This window comes from Topomyia yanbarensis, chromosome 3, assembly GCF_030247195.1.
Source record: "Topomyia yanbarensis strain Yona2022 chromosome 3, ASM3024719v1, whole genome shotgun sequence".
NCBI lineage: Eukaryota > Metazoa > Arthropoda > Insecta > Diptera > Culicidae > Topomyia > Topomyia yanbarensis.
In genome coordinates this window covers 153,185,825-153,207,990 of record NC_080672.1, presented here as the reverse complement: position 1 = coordinate 153,207,990, position 22,166 = coordinate 153,185,825, and the positions used below count along the sequence as shown (strand labels likewise).

At 36.4% G+C, this 22,166-nt stretch overlaps 1 protein-coding gene across 6 annotated transcripts in view; it reads left to right on the top strand.

Moving 5' to 3' along the window:
* Positions 1-21,514, top strand: part of LOC131692883 (kinase D-interacting substrate of 220 kDa) — a 139,617-nt gene extending 118,103 nt beyond the window's left edge. For 5 of the 6 annotated variants that reach the window (XM_058980238.1, XM_058980239.1, XM_058980236.1 and 2 more), the window contains 5 exons: positions 3,424-4,262; positions 4,326-4,491; positions 4,550-5,495; positions 5,590-5,622; positions 20,806-21,514. In XM_058980238.1, coding sequence (XP_058836221.1) covers positions 3,424-4,262; positions 4,326-4,491; positions 4,550-5,495; positions 5,590-5,622; positions 20,806-21,141 — 2,320 coding nt within the window. In that variant the 3' untranslated portion in view covers positions 21,142-21,514. The remainder of the gene's footprint in view (positions 1-3,423; positions 4,263-4,325; positions 4,492-4,549; positions 5,496-5,589; positions 5,623-20,805) is intronic. The other variant, XM_058980235.1, reaches the window with a different exon arrangement.
* Positions 21,515-22,166: the final 652 nt, after the last annotated feature.

Here is a 22,166-nt window from a genome sequence, read left to right as displayed (position 1 = left end):
GCTGTTTCCAATTCCATTGGCTCAGTGTTCAATTATCACAAAGCGAATTGGGAAAGGTACAAAACTTATATTGAGGATATTTTTAATCATGACCTTAATTTACAAAATAAAGCTGACATTGATACGGCATCACAAAATTTAAGTATATCTATAGTTGATGCTAGAAATTTATCAGTACCAACAACACAGAAAAAATTTAATACTCCTATTATTGACGACGATCTTCAACTTCTGATTCGCTTGAAGAATGTTCGAAGACGTCAATATCAACGTTCTCGTGATCCTGCTATGAAATGTATCTATCAGGATCTACAAAAAGAAATTAAGCATAGATTCACACTCTTAAGTAATGAAAATTTCGCGAAAGAGGTTGAACAAATCAAGCCAAATTCTAAACCGTTCTGGAAACTTTCTAAGGTTCTTAAGAAACCTCAGAAACCAATTCCAGATTTGAAGGAAGGTGACCACATACTTCTTACACACGAAGAAAAAGCTCAAAAACATGCTCAGCAGTTTGAAAGCGTCCATAATTTTAATCTCAACGTTGTGAGTCCTATTGTAACCGAGGTCTTACAAAAATATGAAAACGTTTCAAATCAAGTATTGTCTCTAGACGATATTGGTAAAACAAACTATGATGAGATCAAATCCATCATGAAAAAGTTAAAAAATATGAAAGCTCCAGGTTATGATGAAATTTTCAACATTCTTCTTAAAAACCTTCCCGAAATCACCATGAGATACTTGGTCAAAATACTCAACAAATGTTTTGAATTAGCATACTTCCCTGAAAGATGGAAAAATGCCAAGGTTATTCCTATTTTGAAGCCAGATAAAAACCCAGCAGAAGCATCTAGCTATCGACCAATTAGCTTACTCTCTTCTATAAGTAAATTATTTAAAAAAAATCATCCTAACTAGAATGATGTCACATATCAATGAGAATACTATTTTTCTTTTTGAGCAGTTTATATTGTATTGGACATTCAACTACTCATCAACTTGTGAGAGTAACTAACATGATAAAGGCAAATATCTCAGTGGGCTATTCCACTGGAGTTGCTCTTCTAGACATCGCAAAAGCTTTCGACAGTGTTTGGCACAAAGGTTTAATTGCAAAAATGTGGGATTTCAATTTTCCAATTTACATAATAAAGATAATTAAAAATTATCTTACTAACCGTACCCTACAGGTTTCTTATCAGAATTGTAAATCTAATAAGCTAACCGTTAAAGCAGACGTCCCTCAAGGATCAAGCGTCGCACCAATACTGTTCAATATTTTAACCTCTGATCTTCGAAATCTACCTACAGGATGTAAAAAGTCACTTTTCTGTGATGATACTAACATCTCAGCCACTGCAGTGCACTGGTAGGAGTCTTCGTGTTATCTGCAGTCGACTGCAACGAAGCTTGAATATTTTCAATGATTACCTGAAAAAAAGGAAAATTTTCACTAATGCGGCAAAAACACAATTGATTGTGTTTCCGCATAAGCCAAGAGCTTCTTCTCTTAAACCAAATCATAACCATATTATTAAATTTAATAGTTTGAATTTAACGTGGTCAGATCAAGTTAAATACTTGGGTTTGATTTACGATAAAAAACTCACTTTTAAGGATCACAATGAAGGAATCCAAACAAAATGCAACTAATATACAGAAATACTTTTATTGTGTTTATCTTATAAGTCTCTTTAAAAGATCGTTGATGATCAGAGTCCGAAAAATCAAATCTGAAAAAGATAGTTTTACTAAGAAGTGTGTGTGTGTCACTTAGAAGTGAATGAATCCAATTAGCAGAACGTAGAACGCTTGCAAATCTTCTCTTACGAAATAAAATGACACTGGAGGTTGCAATGATGTGCGCAAGGATTATTTGGAAATACTCATATCAATAAATAATTTTATAGCATAAAATACTCTTATTTATAGTTCTACGCTTTCGAACTTTCTTCCCCTCACTACATGATGAAGCAATAAAAAGCACATATTTGCATCATACATACACACACTTTATTAATCACGCATATAACTAATTTTTAATAAAGATAAAGATTTTAATAAAGTGGAGAGAAAATAAATTAAAGGGGGTGTCGATCTTACCCCTATACGGTGTCGGTTTTACTCGCTGTGCCTACAAAAAGTCACTTTGTTTTCCAAGTTTTACAACCAATAATTTTTAATGAAATTAATTTTTCGAAGCCCTGAAAAAATTAAATCGGCTAGCACTTTCACCTTTCGTAAGGGGGTACTCCCATTTCACGAAACATTGTTTTAGCTAACAATCTAAAAATATTTTTCTTTCGCAACCTTGTGTACTGATTAAGTTGTAGTAACTTTATTAAGGGTACTAATTATGAGCGATATACTGCATATAGTATACAGTATATATCTATGTGCTGGTAGGGGTTCCTTAAAAGTAGTTTTCGACGGTTTCTCTGTACAATGAATTTATATCACTTGGATTTATTCTTGAAAGCTTTCCTTTGAAAAAAGTAGCATTAATTCGTTGATATTTTCATTTTTATTCTAAAATTGACATCAATACAAATTAATGCGTTCAAGGAAGTTAGTTTCTGAAACTTTAAGGAATAAACTGAAGTAACCATACTTAGACACATATCGCCGAAGTTAGGTCCATTAGTTTGTGGATATACCTTATTAAGAACTTATTTTTATGTATATAGAAGACAATGTTTGTATGTATATGATTTATGGACTCCCAAACGGCTTAACCGATTACCGTAAAAATTTATACGTAGTAGACATTTGTTATGGAGCGTGTTTGTGTGCTATTGGCTGGGGATTATCTGCCCGCCAGCAACGTGCGACGGGTTAACACTAGTACCTTATAAGCAAATGTTGATTTAATGACATTCCGATGTAAAAAATATACCTTTTAGCTATGAAACTTCTGTCATCGAGTGCGGCATCTCACCCGCAATTTTGATGCGGCATCTCTCCCAGTTGTAGGGGAGAGATGCCGCACGACGATGTTTCCTTTTGAAATTATAGATGACCGTGTTCATGTTCAGAATGCCTGCTAAAATGTCCCAGCTATTCAACTCAATCGCACAATTAAAAAAAACGAAATTTTTATGTGGTTCTGAAAATTTTCGGCACCCCGCGATGCAACTGGACGCACATAATCAATAATCATATTTTTATGGGTTAATATTAAGGATTCTTTTACGTCTTTACGTCAGTATTATAATTCTTCGAAAGACAAACTCGCAATATCACATTACCGTACCAAGTGATTTACAGAGAGTGCGGCGTCTCACCCGACGCGGCATTTATCCCGAAATTGTACTACACCTTTTTAGCGGTCTTTTGCCATATTTGTAATATACTTTCAAACGCTGAAAGACGAGGAGTTTACTTTAATATCTTTTAATGAGAATTTTTTCTCATTCGCAGAGATGAAATTGCAGTCACTATTTATATTCTAATCGGATTTCTTTTGGCTGGAACGATTGCTAATCTTCACGCTTGGTCTAAGTTAATAGGAGCACTGTTTATGTCACAAGGGAAACATCTCAAACGTGCATTCAATTTCAACGAGGCTTCTTCACTAACCGCATTGGGAGCGGAAGTCAGTTTAATGACTGATATGGTTCGCTGTTTGGATGCATTCACAAATCAACAGAGCCGACTCGTTGGAGTCGTTGACGCTCTAGATTCTTGTGATACTGAACGCACCCTAACTATTTTGAATGCTGTTCAGACGCTTTTATCAGGTCCGCAACGCCCATTTGTTTTATTACTAGCAGTTGATCCTCACGTGGTAGCCAAAGCGGCGGAAGCCAACAGTAAGCGTTTATTTACCGAAGGCGGAATTGGAGGGCACGATTTCTTAAGAAATTTGGTACATCTACCAGTTTATCTACAAAATTCTGGACTACGAAAAGTGCAACGAGCTCAAAATACTGCAATGGCTACGTATCGCAGGATAATACCGGATTCAAATAGAGATGATGATGCTCACTTAGGGCATTCAGCCTCACAACGGAGACTATCGAACGCTTCTGAAATCATGTCTAGTCAAGAAAAACTTAGAGGAATGCCAAGTACTTCAAGGGCTGGAAGTAAAAAGATGCGTGTTTCGGAATCAATTGCTAGTTCCATAGGGTCGAATTTACACAAATTGGGCCAAAATCATCCTGTTGATTTGTCCAAAATTATTCTTACAGATGACTATTTCAGTGACGTAAATCCACGAAGCATGAGGAGATTGATGAATGTTATTTATATTACTGGTAAATAAATGTCATGATTAATTTTGGGTTGAAATATTTATATATATATATTTAATCTTCCAGTACGTCTGCTAAAAGCTTTTCAAATCGATTTTAGTTGGTATCGATTAAGTTCGTGGATAAATCTGACAGAGCAATGGCCGCTACGTGCGAGTATGATCGTTCTAGAACATGACCAAGCTGCAGATAGTTTCGATGATTCAATGTCACTTCAATCAGTTTATGATAAGTAATTGATGGCATGTTAAGCTTTTATATTTTTAATCAATCAAACGAAACATTTTTAGAGTTCGACTGAAAATCTCGTGTCTTCGAGAAGCTGCTAATTTGCTCGATCTCGACCGCGATGAACGCAAATTGGATGCCTTCTTACAACTTCACAAATCAGATCTATTAGTTTCGGATTTACGAATATTCTTGCCTTTCACCATAAATCTGGATCCGTATCTAAGAAAAGTTCTAAAAGAAGACCAACAAGCTCTGGAAGATGAAGGTATAATAATGCCAGCTAAAAACACGATTTCAAATTTGAAACAACATAACGGATTTGCTGCTACGAGGCATATGCACCAGAACATCATGCATCCTACCACCCAGCATCCGAACAGTCTTCCAAATTGGGCAGGATTCTATAATGCACCGCCGAGTATGGCTATGATGAACTATTACAATCATAACCTGGTCAGCCTTTTGCAGCCTCCCGATAATGCTAGTCATAAAAAACAAAATTCCACTAGTATACTAATCGAACATGTAAACGATAATCATTCCACGGGTATATCATCCCTACCTGGAAGCTCCAGAAATACTGCGAAGAATCCACATCCACCAATCGATTTGGATATTTCTAATATACAGCTCTCCAAACTATCCGTAGATGATCTAATAGAACTGATTGGTAGAGTTAATGACCTTAAACCAGCATTGGAAAAGGTGACGCCCGTATTGCGGGAGAACGCTATTTCTGGTCGAGTTCTGTCACTATGCAGCTTAGAAGAATTGAAAACGGTACTTAACCTCAATTTCGGACATTGGGAGATCTTCAAAATGGTTATCACATCACTAAGAGAAAATATAGCCGCCAAGAAGGGAACAAAAACTGCAACATTTGTAAGCGGTTCTGGCGATGCCACGGAAATACAGGACAGCATCACCAATTCAGCCCAGCCTTCTTCATCTTCATCTGTATTTCAGCCTATTAGACAGAAACCTCAAAATGTCATGGAAAAGCAGGTATGTTACAACGGTTACAATAGTAAATAATTACTGGAAAAATAGTTTAGAAGAGTATATGATGCTAACTAACTACTCACATGTGGATGTGCAGCCTTCCAAGATTCACGATTTTGAGTATCTACAGGTACCAATTGTGTTCCCTAAATTGATGTATTTTATTCGAATCGTGTCTTAAAAATCGAGTCTTTCATGTTGAATTACATATGTTGTATTTTATAAGTTTAACACATTACCGTCAATGATATATTGCAACCCCCACTCTTCCCTTCTTTTCTTCTATCGCTTATACAATAATGTCTTATTCCAAACTACTGGCCTTATACTATGTTCACACTACAGAGTTAAAACATGTGAACGTAGTATTAGGCTGGATTTTCATAAACGATTATTTTATGTCTTTACAATCATGCCTCCTGATGAATTTGTCTTCTGTTTTCTATCGATTTATCCTAAATATCTGACTGTTGACATTAATTATTCTATGCTAAGCGTTTATAGCAAGTGCCTCCTGTTAAACTCATCCGAAATTAGAGGCGCAGCTTTGGTTGATTCTCACCAGAATTCCGGTTCAAACGAAACAACCAATTTTATTTAGGACGGTATTCTGGCGGAAATCAGATAGGATACGGACTGACTTGATTCTTGCCAAGCTGTAGTATAGAATATTCAAATATATAGAATTATAGAATAATACTTTTTGGGTTACATTTGGGTCCTAAAACAATCGTGCAAATTATTAGCTCGATCGGTGAAACTATATTTTTGCGCCCATGGTTTAATGTTTACAGGGGAATTCGTTTGGGAAAATTGATTTTCGCAAAATAATTCCTCCAGGAGTCTCCCGTTACCTCCTAAAAATAAATAGATTTATGATTTTAGTAGGAAATTGACCAGTGAAACAATGTCTCGAAGACTTCGAAACGATCTGACGCTTGTGGAAAAAGTTATTAAGCAGAAACCAAGAGGGTGACGTGACGTCATATTTTCGTAGCCAACATAAGAACTTTGCTTGTAAAGGCCTATTTACACCCTCAGTGAAAATGAACGTGAACTCGATGCGCACCAAATTGTATTTTCCAATATCTCACTTATTACTGCATTGAAATTGATGGAACTGGATCTAAACGATAGTACATTAATATACTTAGCGAATCCATGCACAATTATTTGATATAATTGTATCAGTGGAATAATATTCCTATTCCCCGATCATTTTAAATATTCCACGGTGAAATATGTTCACAGTGGATTTGTCACTTGTTCACCGGGAGTGTAAACGCGGCGATGGACGGAATTGATACGAAGTGGTGAATATAAATGTCATCGCTGTTCACGGTGAACGTTCACCTTCGAATACCAGATTGCATTCTGACAAACTGTAAACTGCCAGTTGAGCGTGAAATCGTTGTTCACTGATGAAACTGTTCACGGCGTCGTCCACCGTGAACAATAGAAGGTACTCAACACTTGTTCACGTTCATTTTCACTAAGAGTCTAAATAGTGCTTAACAACATGAACGAAATGAATTTTTAATACGATCGAGGAGCACTTTAGTTTACATCAAATCAGTTAAAGTGTTCATTGTTTTCTTTTGTTTACTGCTACTACTGTTTGTTGATGACACTTTAAGCGATTTTGACGTTGTCAAACTGACCCCCATCGATCGATCGGTGGAGAAACGATGTTGCCTATTGTCAAACTCTGTATGTAGAGATAGGGATGCCAGTTACCTGTGATCTGATGATTAATAAAATATTAATTTTTTCTAGCACCACTGCTGTTGGCTTTCGAATCATGTGCAATCAGCGTTGCCAACATTTTTTTCAAAAAAACTGGAACCTTTCTTAAAAAAAAACTGGAAAAAACTGGATACTTGAAAAAAATCTACTTTGCCCTTATATTGTTTAAGTCAACGATGCAATGAACGTAATTTTAAGTAAACACGTATGCTCCATACCTTTTACTGAAAATTTGAGTCGGTTTTTTGATATTGTTGTCCAAGTTAAAAAAAAAATTAAAACATTCGAATTTGATTGAAATTGTAATATTTGATCGAATTTTATTGTTTTGAACGTTTCAATCTACACATCCACAAAATTCTGAATTTAAGACCATTTGTTAAACTCGACGATGCGCTTAAGCCTTTCTGTAGATACCACTATAGCAACTAGCTGAGAATTCAACAAATGTTCATCAAAATATTTGACACAATGTACTGCCACCTTTATGTTTGAGTAAAATTCATTTGAAATCGAATCAAAATGTACATTCCCGAACCGTTTTACTCACAAGTTGTATAAAAAGAGTTCAGGTTACGGTGGATTGAAATCTTATTTTGGGGCACTCGGCATTATCCCATGGCTGGCTTGAAAATTCTATGAATCAAGTTACAATTTGTGAGAAAAAAACTTAATAAATGAATATTTAAAAAAACTGGATAAAACTGGCTCCAATTTAAAAAAAACTGTAAAAATTTTCCGATTGTCTGTTTGACTGGATGTTGCAAAAAAAACTGGAAAAATCCAGTTTAAACTGGAAGGTTGGCATCGCTGTGTGCAATGTTCTTTGACACTCTCTTATTCAGTCCAAATCAATGATCTGAGTTGTTTGGTCACTTCACAATAGTTTTTAGGAATAAAATAAGACGTATTTTGTCTACAATGAGAGAAAGTTTAAAATTTTGTACATAATTCACCCGCCAACAGCAGTGATGCTTTGAAAATAGAATTTTTTATCAATCGCCAAAGCATCACTCGGTTTCTGCTTAATAACTTTTTGTGCAAGCGTCAGATCGTTTCGCGGTCTTCGAGACATTGTTTCACTCTTGAATTTCTATACTATACTTCTTCTTCTTCAAATAATTTTTATTTATCTTTTGTTATTTTTAATTTACATGTCATTTTTAAGTGATATAGAAACCATTCTTTTCATCTTAAGATTAACTTTTGTTATGGTTGTTTCGGTCATTTCAATATGGATTGGAATAGTGATTTACCAATTATATGGGATTGGTTGGTTGTCTATACTATATTCACACATCGATTTATTTTTAGGAGGTAATGAGAGACTCTTGGAGCAATTATTTTGCGAAAATCAATTTTTCCATACGAATTCCCATGTAAATTTTGAACCGTTGGTGCAAAAATATAATTTTACCGATCGAGCTAAGAATTTGCATGATTGTTCTAGAACCCAAATGTAACCCAAAAAGTTGCTTGGAGCAAGATTTTATTTTGTTCATATAACCGTGTCCCACTCTAATAGTTATGTTTATAGTCTTAGTTAGCTGCGTTGGTATGGAACTGTTTCAATAATTTAATTTGGAGGTAAACAAATCGTACAAATAGGAAATGGGGAGAAAAAAAGCTTCTGGACATAAGGGGTGGGCAGTATAGTGCAAAAATGCGAATAAAACGTCAAATATCGTGCATTTGGAAATAACGTTTTGTTCTGTTTTGTAAGGTTTTGTATTTGTTTATTTTTGGTACAATTCAATTAAATGATAAAGTGATAGAGGATGATGCAGAATTGATCAGTGCTGTTTCGATGAGGAATTTGATTTTTGATAAAAAAAAACAATAATCATATTAAATCTCACTGTGTTGAAGTAGCATGGGTTGAGATTGCAATCTACAGAACAAATGATTTTTTTGTCTTATAGTTATATACAGGGCCGTCAAGAGACGCGTCGGACCCAAGGCTATTATTACTGACAGGCCCTTCTAAACCTACTTCTTTGAATCTTGATTAGAGGAATTGTAAGCATTCAAATATCCAAATCAAACTATGTTGGATTTGTTGCTGTTTCTCTTGTTCAGAGTTTTATTAAACGAACGAATAGACCTTTCTTGTCCGACCTAACCCCTATTTTTCTTATTTTTGATCGAAAGATATCATATTTGTAAGATCATTGACGACATAAATACATTTTTAGGACCTTCCTCGATTTTGTATTGATTTTTTTAAAATTGCAAATCGTAAGAATGTTGAGTAATATTTTCACCAAATCAAGAATGGTGAGACTCGAAATATCTGTTTCGGCAGCACTGTTCTGCATATTTCGCATTGTTTTATAGGCAACACTGCAAATGAAGTGGTGAATCGCGATACTAAATTCATTACATAACGGTGACGTCTCAAATGAACTCGAGAGTATCTTTGACAGTTCGCTATTAATGTTTACAAGATCTTGAAAAATATATTTATGCCTGGAAAATTAACTTGATGCACTACCGCTACTACGCGTAATAACTATCCTCCATGAAACATCATATCTCACTGTCTACATTTACGTGAGTGGAAAAGAAAGTATACGCTGTAATCCAGCGCAAACGATCCGACGGATCCGTTCCAGAAGGCGCTGGATCGCATTAAGTTTTCAACAGATGGTATTCCAGGGTATTTCTATCGGTGCCCTAACCGAATTTGGTACTAGATTGGACATCTTTGATAAAAAACTTGAGGCTCACGGTTGCTTACATGGCATACTGAACTACCTGATCAAGAAATAGTGCTAAGGGTTCGACGGTTTGAAATTCTCGCTATGCGATAATTCTATGCAAACATGTTGGTTTGATTATTACTCAAGTGAAGGATTATTTAGATTAGTCGGAATACACTAGTAGCCTACCATAGACAGGAACGATATAAACATAATGATGGTGAACAGGAAGCATTTGTCATACCAACCATAGATTCATCAGGACTTCATAAATATGAGATATTTGGAAAACGTTTTGCCTTTCTCATATAAAGAAAGGCTATGCAATCACTGTAAAACTCGACTTTTTAACCGAGGCCCGGAGGGCCGAGTGTCATACACCATTCGATTCAGTTCGTCGAGATCGGCAAATGTCTGTGTGTGTATGTATGTGTGTGTGTGTCATTTAAACTCACAATTTTCTCAGAGATGGCTGAACCGATTTTCGCAAACTTAGTTTCTTCTGAAAGGTATAACGCTCCCATAAGCTGCTATTGAATTTTTAGTTGATCCGACTTCCGGTTCTGGAGTTACGGGTTGAAGAGTGCGGTCACACAGCAAATTCCCATATAAACTGGTACCACCATGATGTTCAAATGATGTAAAACATATTAAAATAGATGTAACATTACTCTAGTTTGCGGGTCTGGATCACTAATGATCAATCAAAGCAGCTTTGACCACATTGGCCACCTATGACGGTTCATGACGCCCCCGGGGAACCCGCCAAGTTCCTAAGCTAATATCACACCTATTCCCCAACGAATTCTCTACCGATTTTTACAAACTTGATTTCAAATGAAAGATACAGTAATACCATTGACTGCTACTGAATTTCATTCGGTTCTGACTCTTGCTTCCGGAGTTACAGGGGTGTTAGTAAGGATACACTGGAATTTCTCATATAAATCGGTACAATCGTAATACCTCAGAGGCTAAAAACTATTGAAATGGTCACCAAATTACTTCTAATCGCAGATCTAGATCACTGGTTGCCAATCAAACATTCTTTGAATATATTGTCCACTATCGACGATTCCGGAAATCCGGAATTCCGGGCGTATTCCACAATTAAAGTCACATCGGTTCATCGGTGATGACTGAACCGATTTTCTCAAACCAAGTCTCAAATGGAAGGCAAAATATGCAGTGGAGCATTGCGTCGCCGCCCCTCCCCCCTGCCTTGCCCTTACACCTCCCTCCTTCATCACTCCCCTCCCCTTGGACCACCCTCACGCCCGCATTTCCTTCATCCACCCCGTATACCGAAAAAAGATGAAGGGTTTCTGACGCATCCTCCACTCCCACTCTACTAACCCCCATTCCCTCCACTTTTAAACACATTCCACTAACATTTCAAAATATAATAACATGAAGATAACATTGAACTCATGCTGATTAAGCTAATTAAATATTATTCTTTTGCCTTTCTCATATAGAAAGGTTATGCAATTGCTTCAAAAACCGACTTTCTTCAATTCGCCGAGATCGCAAAATATCTGTGTGTATGTATGAGTGTATGTATGTGTGCATGTATGTTTGTATGCATGTATGTATGTATGTATGTATGTATGTATGTATGTATGTATGTATGTATGTATGTGTGTGTATGTGCGGATTTGTTAACAAAATGTCCACATCGGTTTCTCGGAGATGGCTTAACCGATTTTTACAAACTAAGATTCAAATGAAAGGTATAATATTCCCATAGGTTGCTATTGAATTTCATTTTCAACCGACATCTTGTTTCGGATTACGAGTTGAAGAGTATCGTTACAAAACAAAATTTGTTGATTTGTCCACATCGGTTTCTCGGAATTTTCTGAACCGATTTTGACAAACTTGATTTTAAATGAAAGGTCCATCAGCTGCTGTTGAATTTTGTGTGGATCCGAATTCTGGTTCCTGAATTAAAGGGTGATACGTACGATCAGGCAGCAAATCCCGATTCTAACGAATTCTGTGATGAATGTAAAAAGGTGGATTTTTTTCCAAAATGTAAACACAACTGTTGAATTTGTAGATCTAGGTCATCAACAGTCATTCAAAGTCTCTTTGGCCACACTGGCCACCATCGATGGATCCAGAAGCATCCTAATTCAGAATAACGGTTATATTGGTTTCTCGAAAATAGCTAGAACGATTTGATCAACTTAGTCTCAAATGAAAGGTGTTGCGTCCCCGGAAACTGATATTAAATTCCATCTCCATCCGACTTCCGGCTCCAGAGTTACGGGTTGTGGAGTGCGATCATATAGAAAACTCCGATTCAAACTGATAGGTGCTCTTATATATACTTACAAAGTGTAATAAGAATGAAAGACAATTCCATAATGTTATATTGTACGAACCAGCTATTAAATCATAGTTTGGAGAAATGAGAAAGGCACAATTGCACCGCTAGGTGGATTAAAACAGGTTTTTCCGATGAAATTACTTTTCCGAATCTATCAAGGTACAACGATGAACCCTTTCGTTGTGATATCTGCTCATATGTGTTCACCAGAAGCGGGTGCAACATATGTATTTACACACAAGTGAGAAGCAATTCAAATGTACCGTACTTGGCAACAGAATTTCCTTCGACGCTACCCCACCGACCACATAGCGATCGATCAAATGCATGTGAGGATTTTATACAATTACAGTAAATTCAATGATGTCATTAAGAATGAATGTCTTAATGACATCTTTAGTAAATTGCACAGGGCCTGTTCTGATATTCTTCCATATGTTTATATGCGCAAACTGGTTCGGCTGTGTCTAAATTTATGGGAGAATCATTCCCGGTCAAACAACAAATCTACAAACCGTACACATTATATCCATACGAGTGAGCATTCGTACAAGTACACAGTGCGCGGCAAAAATTTTGTACTAAATCAAACACGTGAACCTTCATACAGGTAAGCGGCAGTACAACTGTGACACAGATTTACTTCAAAAATACTCAAAAACATACCATGCGCTTCCATACCGACGAGCGACCCTACAAATACATTGGATTACTCACTTTCTCCTTCATACAGATAATATTTTGATACCACATACAAAGTGGCAATGGGCTTGTTTCATAAATAATTACTAACAAAACTCCCCTTCAATGCTTTGTAATTTTGCTGAGGAGCTTACTACGAAGTGCCAGTCTATAGATTCAGTTTCATCTGGGGAAAACCAACCAAGTAACAAAAAAATTTCAATAATTTGTAGAAAACAGTCGTACAGGGCAATTGCCTGAGATCCCCAACTGTCTGCGAACAGAATGCTGATTTTAAACTGGGGGCAGAACGATATTGAGGTGTTGGGAAAGCTAACCACTGGCATGGTATATTTACCTAAGTATTAGGAGTACAAAATGATTCCTGAGAATAGCAAAAGGTTTTTGATCTATAATTAAATTATAATGCAGTGAATAGTTAAATATATCATACAAATGTATTCTTAAGCCTGACTAGCGCCGGGTTGTAGATTATAAAATATGCATTTCCGTTCTACATTTAGAATCTAAAAGTTGGAAGTGTGTTCACGATTTGCACAAGGGTAATCATAATAAACAATACATGGTCGAACAGCGCCTGGTGTTGGACCAATTGTGGAAAAATGGCGATTGTCTAGTACTTCTCAACTTTATCTTATGGGTTTTTTCATGGAAAAACCCCGGGGCAGTGGTTTGCACTGGTGTTGCATTTTCTAGCAGAAGAACAGGCCACTAGACGTGTTTCATTCCTACTTCTGGTAGAAACTGCAAAGCAGTCACTGAGCGAAGCCATGACTCGTACTAGTCATGGCTTCGCTCAGTGACTGCTGCTGCTACATTTGTGTTCGTTAGCTGGCCGATTACAGTTCCCGAAAGAACACTATTTTTGGATTCCCTGGCAGGATGAAATCTCGCGATGGATGTTTTTTGAAAGGGGCCAATATGCATACTATCAAAATTCACTTTGAGAGGAAATTCTGGACAACTCTGAGCGGGGTCTTTCTACCCCACCGCCAGCGAACACTTGAAACTCGTTTATTTAGCTCCGAAAGAAAGAGCGTTCTTTTTTTTTTCTGTGGTCTGTTTGTAACAATGTAAAATAAATTACATGGAATAGTATTATGAATAAAGTGCTATAAGCCACGAAACAGTAGGTTTTAAATTCACTCCACTGTGTAACTCGGTTGAAGTCACTCAAAGTTACAGCAAAAACTGTGGGTGCCAGGAAAGAAGAGAGCATCATTTTAGGCAGTGTTGCGCATTCCTCTGTACGGGACTCTATAATACCACAGACTCTAGCCTGTACATCATTGAAATGAAGCCTGTCGGCAGTCATGGAATATGTTGCTTCGATCTGACGGAACGTAGCAACTACTACGAGGTCAGAAAGCAAACTGACACTTTTTTTTCTTATGTGCTGCTTTTATATGTGAGACGCAGTTCATTGGATGCAAAGAGGCGGTCCTAGCAACGCTCGCTGCTTGGTTGAATTTTTCGAACCAATCAGCGCTGATAATTACCAATTTCACAAAATACATTATTTTTGTTATTTATATTAATAGTACATTTTACGGAATCAAATACAATATACGTGCACATATTTCCGATCAGATAGAGGAAAAATATAGCGATTTCGATCAGTACAACTGAAGTTATTCACATTTGAAAACAGGGAAAATATCTCAGCAGAAACTTTGAAAAGGGACCCCTATATTGATCCGTTAGAATACTTCAATACTCAACAGTTATGAACTATTATTCTTGACATAGATAAAAATTAACAGCTATTTTTAAATATGTATTAATTCTCTGCTCATGTCGCATTGAACTTCCTTGTTAAGGGGTTGCATTTTGTGCGAAAAATGTCAAAAAAATTTGAATTTACGTAAAAGCAAAAAGAAATGATTTCATTACATCAAACTTCTAGTATTGTGGTAGTACATTTTTCAGTGAAATAAACAAGCATAAGTTTATAAAAATGTATTGATAATTGTCGGAGTTTTGGCTTTTCCCCCAAAACTTTTTTTTATTAAAAAGGTTTGCGTTAATCACGATTAAAGACCAATAAATCAACTGAAATCCCAAAACTCAAAAAATTCCATTAGTATATGAGTATTCCTCGTCCCTTAACGATTAGTTGAATAAATAATAATTTTTCCCTGCATTCGGGAACGTTTTTCCTAAAAAATCGCTGTTTTAAGCTCAAAAAATTGTATTAAAAAATTCTCTACTATAAAACAAAAATTTATTCATAAAAAGGGAATCGTTAAGGTACGAGAAAAATTAATTACGATCAATTGGAAAAAAATGAAGAAAACCGGTTGAGTGGTTTTTCAGAAATCGTGATCACGGAAAAACGACATTTCGAAAAAATCGAGTTTAAAATTTCAAGTTACCACTGCTCTTGGTAGAAGAAGTGCGGTTTTTGATTTAAAAATAAATAATGCCGAAATATGACCCTTTTAAAACCACCTGGATTTTTTTGAAGTGGAATTTCTAGCCAAAGGTCGGTAAAAATATTTTGAACGCATGGAGAGGGCAGCATCTGCAATGTATGAATTTTTTTCTACGTGGGTAATAGACAACCCCCAGGTTGAAACGAATGTTGCACCCAGCTTGTAATTAATGACATGTAGACACCATAATGACGAAATAAAAAAATACGTATCTAATATTAATATTATGGTTAAGAACTTCTCGAGGGGTGATTGACTGTTATATTTGTCTTAGACTCTAACTCAAAAAGTTTATTTTGTATTTCAAATCTTTTAGTTTCATTGGATAGGTGAGAAAATTTTTCATTGAGCGATGTCCTCACATGTTTCAACTAATGAGGTTAAGTAACCTTTTCAAAGTAATTTAATTAACATTTAACAATTTTGATCGATTATTCGTTCATTTCTCGACAATATTAATAGTTAACATCATCATTTTAATAATTCAGATTGTTAGTCTTGAAGAGCTGAATAATTAGTTCTTTGACATGATACACTTATCTTTGCTTATTTTCGTGTGTTAGGGTTATTGTACATGGATATTTTTATCTCATTTTCACTATTACTAGCTCTAATTGAAAAAGTGTGGCACTTATTGTCGGTCGGGAATAACTGCATCGTGTATGCACATTTGCCCCTTTTTGTGAATTCTTAAATTTCACCGATTTTCTGTATAATACTTATACAGTACATAAAACTAATAAGAAATAATAATATTAAAATCAGGTGTTGCTGAATCGATTTGTTATAAAAAGTTGAAAGATAGTGGAGTGAATGTCAAAAATTTACATGTTTAAACGTTTTCAACCGATTCAAAATAGAAATACACCTTATCCACCTATACAAGGATCTTTTATCTCAGTCACAGCATCCTACAATAGTGCGTCACCTTATGCTACAGTGGCAGGTATTTAACGCGACAAAAAACGATAACTACCATACCCCAAATTCATCTCCACACAACGCACAGTGGCGGGTCTTCGAACAAAAATTGGATAGAACCTAAAATGTTGTTCAATTTGGCTGAAAACCACAAGTTAAACTAATTTTGGGGAGCAGAGTTTAGTTCTAATGCTAATAGTCGAAAAATGAGATTCATATTTTCATGCAGAGTTAGCTTATGATTATGATCCTAAATTTTTGAAAGATTTTGTTTATCTGATCACTTATATCAATACTATCATAAAAATTGAACAAGACCGTTTAAACTCATTGTATAACGTCTTTATTTACTTCACATTTTTTTAAATTATCTTGCCAAAACACTATGCAGTAAAAACAGTAAAAAAATCTTTTTAAACCCCTTGGCGGAGTGAAGCGCGAAACGAGACATTGCAATTCGTAAAATAGAGATAATTTCCCAAAGAATCTAAAAATATTTGTTCGTTCCGGACTGTTTCGCCTGATTGTACAGAATACATTTGAATGGCAGGCGTCCAAAAGGGCCTCACCCACATTTTTTCCAAAATTAAAAATTGTTGCGGCAGAGCGCACTCTGTGCACAAGCCCCCGTTGAAATATCATCTATGATAAAGTGCGCCAAATAAAATAAAGTTCAGTCCCGTTCAGCCACCGCCAACGGCGGTCGGTTGATCATCGTCTAGCACTTTTTGTATTATTTTATACTTTCGTATCACATTCCGTTTTTTTGTTTCACCAATTTGTGTTTCGTTCGATTGTGCTGATTGAATATCGGAAGGCAGGAATAGGTTCTACCGCTACGATCGATCATAATGGTGCCGTGACCAGGATACCACCGTACCACAACAACCTGCCGAACGCTAATTCAAATGGATTTCATGTGAGGACAGTCGGTTACGGATCTATTTCACGTCACTTCAGTTATGCCGGTGTGGGCAAGTATGCAGCCGCTTAGCAATATCATCCCCCTGCTGAGCTAAGCCGGTGTGGGCGTACTTGCAGCCGCTTAGTGGAACGCATTACTCCAGCGGGATCAAATTCCAGTTGCGCGGATCACAACGTCCCCAAATGCATTCATCAAACAGTAAGTGCTCCGTCGAAGTAAATCGCTGAACGCCATCATGGAATGTCACTGTCCAAATTTACAACAATGGAAGAAACGTTTAGAAGTTCAATTTCAAAGTTCCGCAGTGATCGTCATTTGATTTAATTAAAACCCAATCAACAATCGTATAGCTCTTGATATAAAACATTCGTTTTGGTTGGGGAGTATGTTGCGGCAGAGCGCAATCTGTGCACATGCCCCCATCGAAATATCATCTGTGATAAAGTGCGCCAAATAAAATAAAGTTCAGTCCTGTTCAGCCACCGCCAGCGGCGGTCGGTTGATCATCGTCCAGCACTTTCCCAGTCAAAAAGGGCAAGTTGCTGGCCAAAGGGGGGTTATTTGCCAACTCGGATGCGCTAATTGCCCTTCACTTTGCCAGCAAATTGCTGGCAATTAGGGGGCTATTTCAAATGCAACATTTGGGCGATTTGCCGCCGTCATTTTTTTGCCGCCCAACCCGCCCTTAAATCGCTCCCAAATCGCCCACGGCACGCGCCATATAATCGCCCTTAATTACCTAATATGAAAATTAAAATAATACTTATTTTCGGATTCATTATTTACTCACATATACTTACCAGTATACTAGGCAATCACCACCAAATTATAGAAAGAATCAATGGTGAAATTGGTATTGCACTCCAAAACTTACCACAATCGTTAAGACTTTAGGTCAGAGATCTTGTTCCACTATACTTACACACGATTCCACAATTTCCCACATTCGTTGGCTAAATGAAGTGCACTAGACAAACAAAGTACAAGGGAGAACACACCAATTGTTCAAAAAACAATTCCAAGCTTAAGCCAAACATGAACCGCCATGTTTGAAAAACGCGAAAAACAACCAAGTCCATTTCAGCCGTCAGAAAATTTGTCTAAGTGTTGAAATTGCCTTTAAATCGCATTCGCAAATTGCATTTGTTCCGAGGGGCAATTAGCACAGGCGAGTTGAGTCAAACGTCAAACTTTTTAAATCGCCTGACCATGTTCGTCCACATTTTTTTTGACAGGGTTGTATTATTTTATACTTTCGTATCACAGGCCGTCTTTTGTTTCGCCAATTTGTGTTTCGTTCGGTTGTGCTGATTGGATAACGGAAGACAGGAATAGGTCCTACCGCTACGATCGATCAGAAATATTGCGTTTTTTTGTGCTAAGTAATTCACATGGGCTGTCATTTGAGAAATTTGAAAATAATTTTTAAATTCTTTACTGTTAGCAGCCAAAGTTGACCATGGAGGTAATCCCAATAGTAGCTGGCGTCCAAAAGGGGCTAACCCTAAATTGTGTCCAATGGAAAGTCGAGTTTTCTTCGTTTTCCGAGGTTTTAAGAAAAAGTAGTTATCGATTCGCCATCAGTAAATGTTATGTTGTAGCTCGCATATCAGTGAACTCGATATAATACTGTTTTAGTTGGATTGCGTTGTATATTAACGTTTCGACCCAAACTGTCGTTCCTGAAGGTGAGTGCCTCTCACATAGTTGCCATGTATGACTATTTTGTATCTACTATATATTTCTTGCACGAATGTATATTGTTGAGCGAAATTTTTCGAAAATGCCAGTGAAATGTAATGTTAACCGAGCAAGAGAAAAACGTTATATCGCGGTTGGAAAATTAAAAAAAAAAGTGAAATCAATTATTATCTTTTGTTATAGACTTTGCAAAATTTGCTGTATGCCACCTAGCGTTTTATTTGGTTGAAGCATACTAGTTCGGAATTCAGTCTCTAGGGTGGCGCCGTTATCAACTTTTAAATAAAGCTAGATAGAAATGTGGTGTCTCCTAGAAAGTTGCAGGTTCTATCATTTTAAATATATCTTCTGAAGTTGCGAACATTGTAAGTCCTGTATATTTCAAGATAGAGCATGCTTTGGTTAAAAAATTACTTACAGATTATGTTTCCAAAAATGCGCCATCTTTCAAAACTTGTAGGACCTACAATGTTGATATCTTCAGAAGTTATACTTATAATTACCTGACATACTTTGTCGTAGACACCATTTTGCTGTCTCGTTCCATTAAAACATTTTTCTATCTCGTTCCATTAAAAAGTTGATAACAGTGCCGCTTTAGCGATTGAATTCGGTACTAATATGATATGAGCATATAAAGCGCTAGATGCCATGCAATAACTTTGTCGATGATACCATAACACTGTAATGAAAGCTAAGGAAAGAACGTGTGAATTGTGTTTTACCCCGTTTTGAATGCTAGGTATCCCTGGGGTTACCCCCTCGAACTATGACAATGCTCGTGAATTGTAATGATCTTACTTTTCCTAGACAAACATGGGTGCATGAACTGCTAATAAAATCGTGTATTTTAACAATAAAAACAATGTTAATTTGGAAGTGCGGAAATTCTTTCCATTTCCTGATAAAAATTCAAAATGTCGGTTAGCCCTTTTTGAATGCCAGCCATTCATTTGCGAGTAAAGTATTTTTATCAGGCCACCTCTGATATATTCTAAGGAAAAAAATCTTAGTTCGAAGGATACTTGGCGAATATATTAAAATCACAAACCAAGTTCTTTCATTTCTCTTGAAAATGGAACTAGTTGGGCTAAAATCGGATCAAAATCAAAATAGCAGCATACGCAGAGCGCAGAAATTGTATGTTTGGTAATGAAAATCTTTAACCCATAAATGTATACTGTTATCATTTGGTGGTTTACCGAATTTTGTGATATAAAACCTCAGCAAGAGGTATGTATCGTATCCATCTAGAAAAATGAATACCAAAGAAAATAAAAATCATACATTCAAGGGTTAAAATATCCCGACATACTACGTTTGTACTATTGTTAAAACTCGTATTCTCATCCAATAGTTATAAAATTTTGAAAATATATCATTCAATACATGACAAACAAAAGAAAATTACAAAATATCAATAATCAAAACATAACTTTTTGAGGTTTTGTCCGGCCTCCGGCTACTGTTCAATCCTTCCTGTGCCATTACAGAGGAAAAATTAAATTGTTTGCGGCAATCAATATTTCAAATGATGGCTGCTATGCTAAATTCTGTTTTGAAGTTTGCTGAATTATATCCCTGATCAGAGTCTAAAATTCTCATACCTATTCAATGAACGACGAAATTCAGGTAGGAATTTTGCATCCTTGTCTACGGCTACCGTTTGGACATGTATGAAAACATTCAGAAGATCTAATTCCTTGTCAATAATTGTTATAGTTTTCGGCGATCTGTAGTTTCCTACATCTAATCACTTCCTTTAACAACTCTATGTGTTAAATGGTCAATGTTCGATCTAGAACTATACAGTTAAAAAGAATTAATGTCAATTTGTTTTTTTCAGGTCACACTTGAGGAACAAATGATTTGCGGTGCACTGCAAACCCTTAACGAAGATGCATTCGAGGATGTTGTGGGCAGTGAACGGCCTAGCCCTAGTGGTGAGATGTTTTCCCAGTATTTAGCACCAATCCGAGAAAGTTCAGAGATTGGTTCACCGCCGAGACTAAGCTATAACTTCACTAACCCTAACCTACTTGATCACGCATCCAACGCTGCTGGCGAAGATTCATTTCAGCGTCGTTCTCAGTTGAGGTCACATAGTTTGCACGATGAGTCTCTTTCCAGTGTTGTGATTATGCCACACTACCCATCGCATGTCGATGATACTAAGTTGTAGCCGATTTTGTTATTCCGTTTTACTTAGACAAAAAATACACATTGTTTATGACGGTGCTGCGCGTAAGCAATCACTCGTATGATTGTTGCATGTAGTTAAAAGTTTTCTAAAAAAAAGTGAGCATACCAATTCGTACCTATAGTAATTCGTAATTAAGGAAACAATCACCCAGGTGTACAATAATTTCACTATGTACCATCAGTAGAAGCAAAGCATATTGAAATAATGCTCTATATTTTTACATCTTTCTTTATCATCATTTTGTCGTTATAACAGAAACAAACAAATATCTATATCAGTTTAAATCAGCCGCATAGAGTGATAGCGTGGAGTAGATCTAATCAAGCAGAATACATGAATACGATGCAACCGATGGCATGTTGTGTTTTATTTTATCACATTTTACCTGTGGTTTTTGCGAAATACTCACACTCATATAACGTGTTGCGTTTTTGTCAATGGATAACTAACCGAAAAATTAACACCTGAGACTGTAAGTATGATTAGTGTTTATTGAAAAATCTATCGTAACTGACTGAATGACAATGAGTTAATACGAAAACAGTATCAATCTATTAATAGCGGACCTTACACGTTCAATATTTTTGTCATTACTAGACGGTATTGACTAAAGTTTTGTACGTGTAATGGAAAAAAGTTGTATTGACGATGTACATTTCAAATGAGATTGATGTATTGAAGCAATATCGTCAATACTCGTATTGATAAAAATATTGAACGTGTATGGGCCGATAATAATGAGGAGCAATTTGACATGTTTTCTTGAAGTGACTTTGATATTTCGTCGCTGTTGTGCTATCTTATGACAAATGCCATTTTAAGGTAAACTGAGTTAGATATGCCACATTACTTGTCTAAAAAAATTAAGGGTTGTGTGCAGGACACGACCAGGGTGACATTGAAGATGTAGTGTGCAATATAATTCGCGGCGTCGGCGGTAAAACATGATGATGAGTTATGTTCTATCAACGACCATGCGGTAAACTTGGGTGGAAAGCCCAACT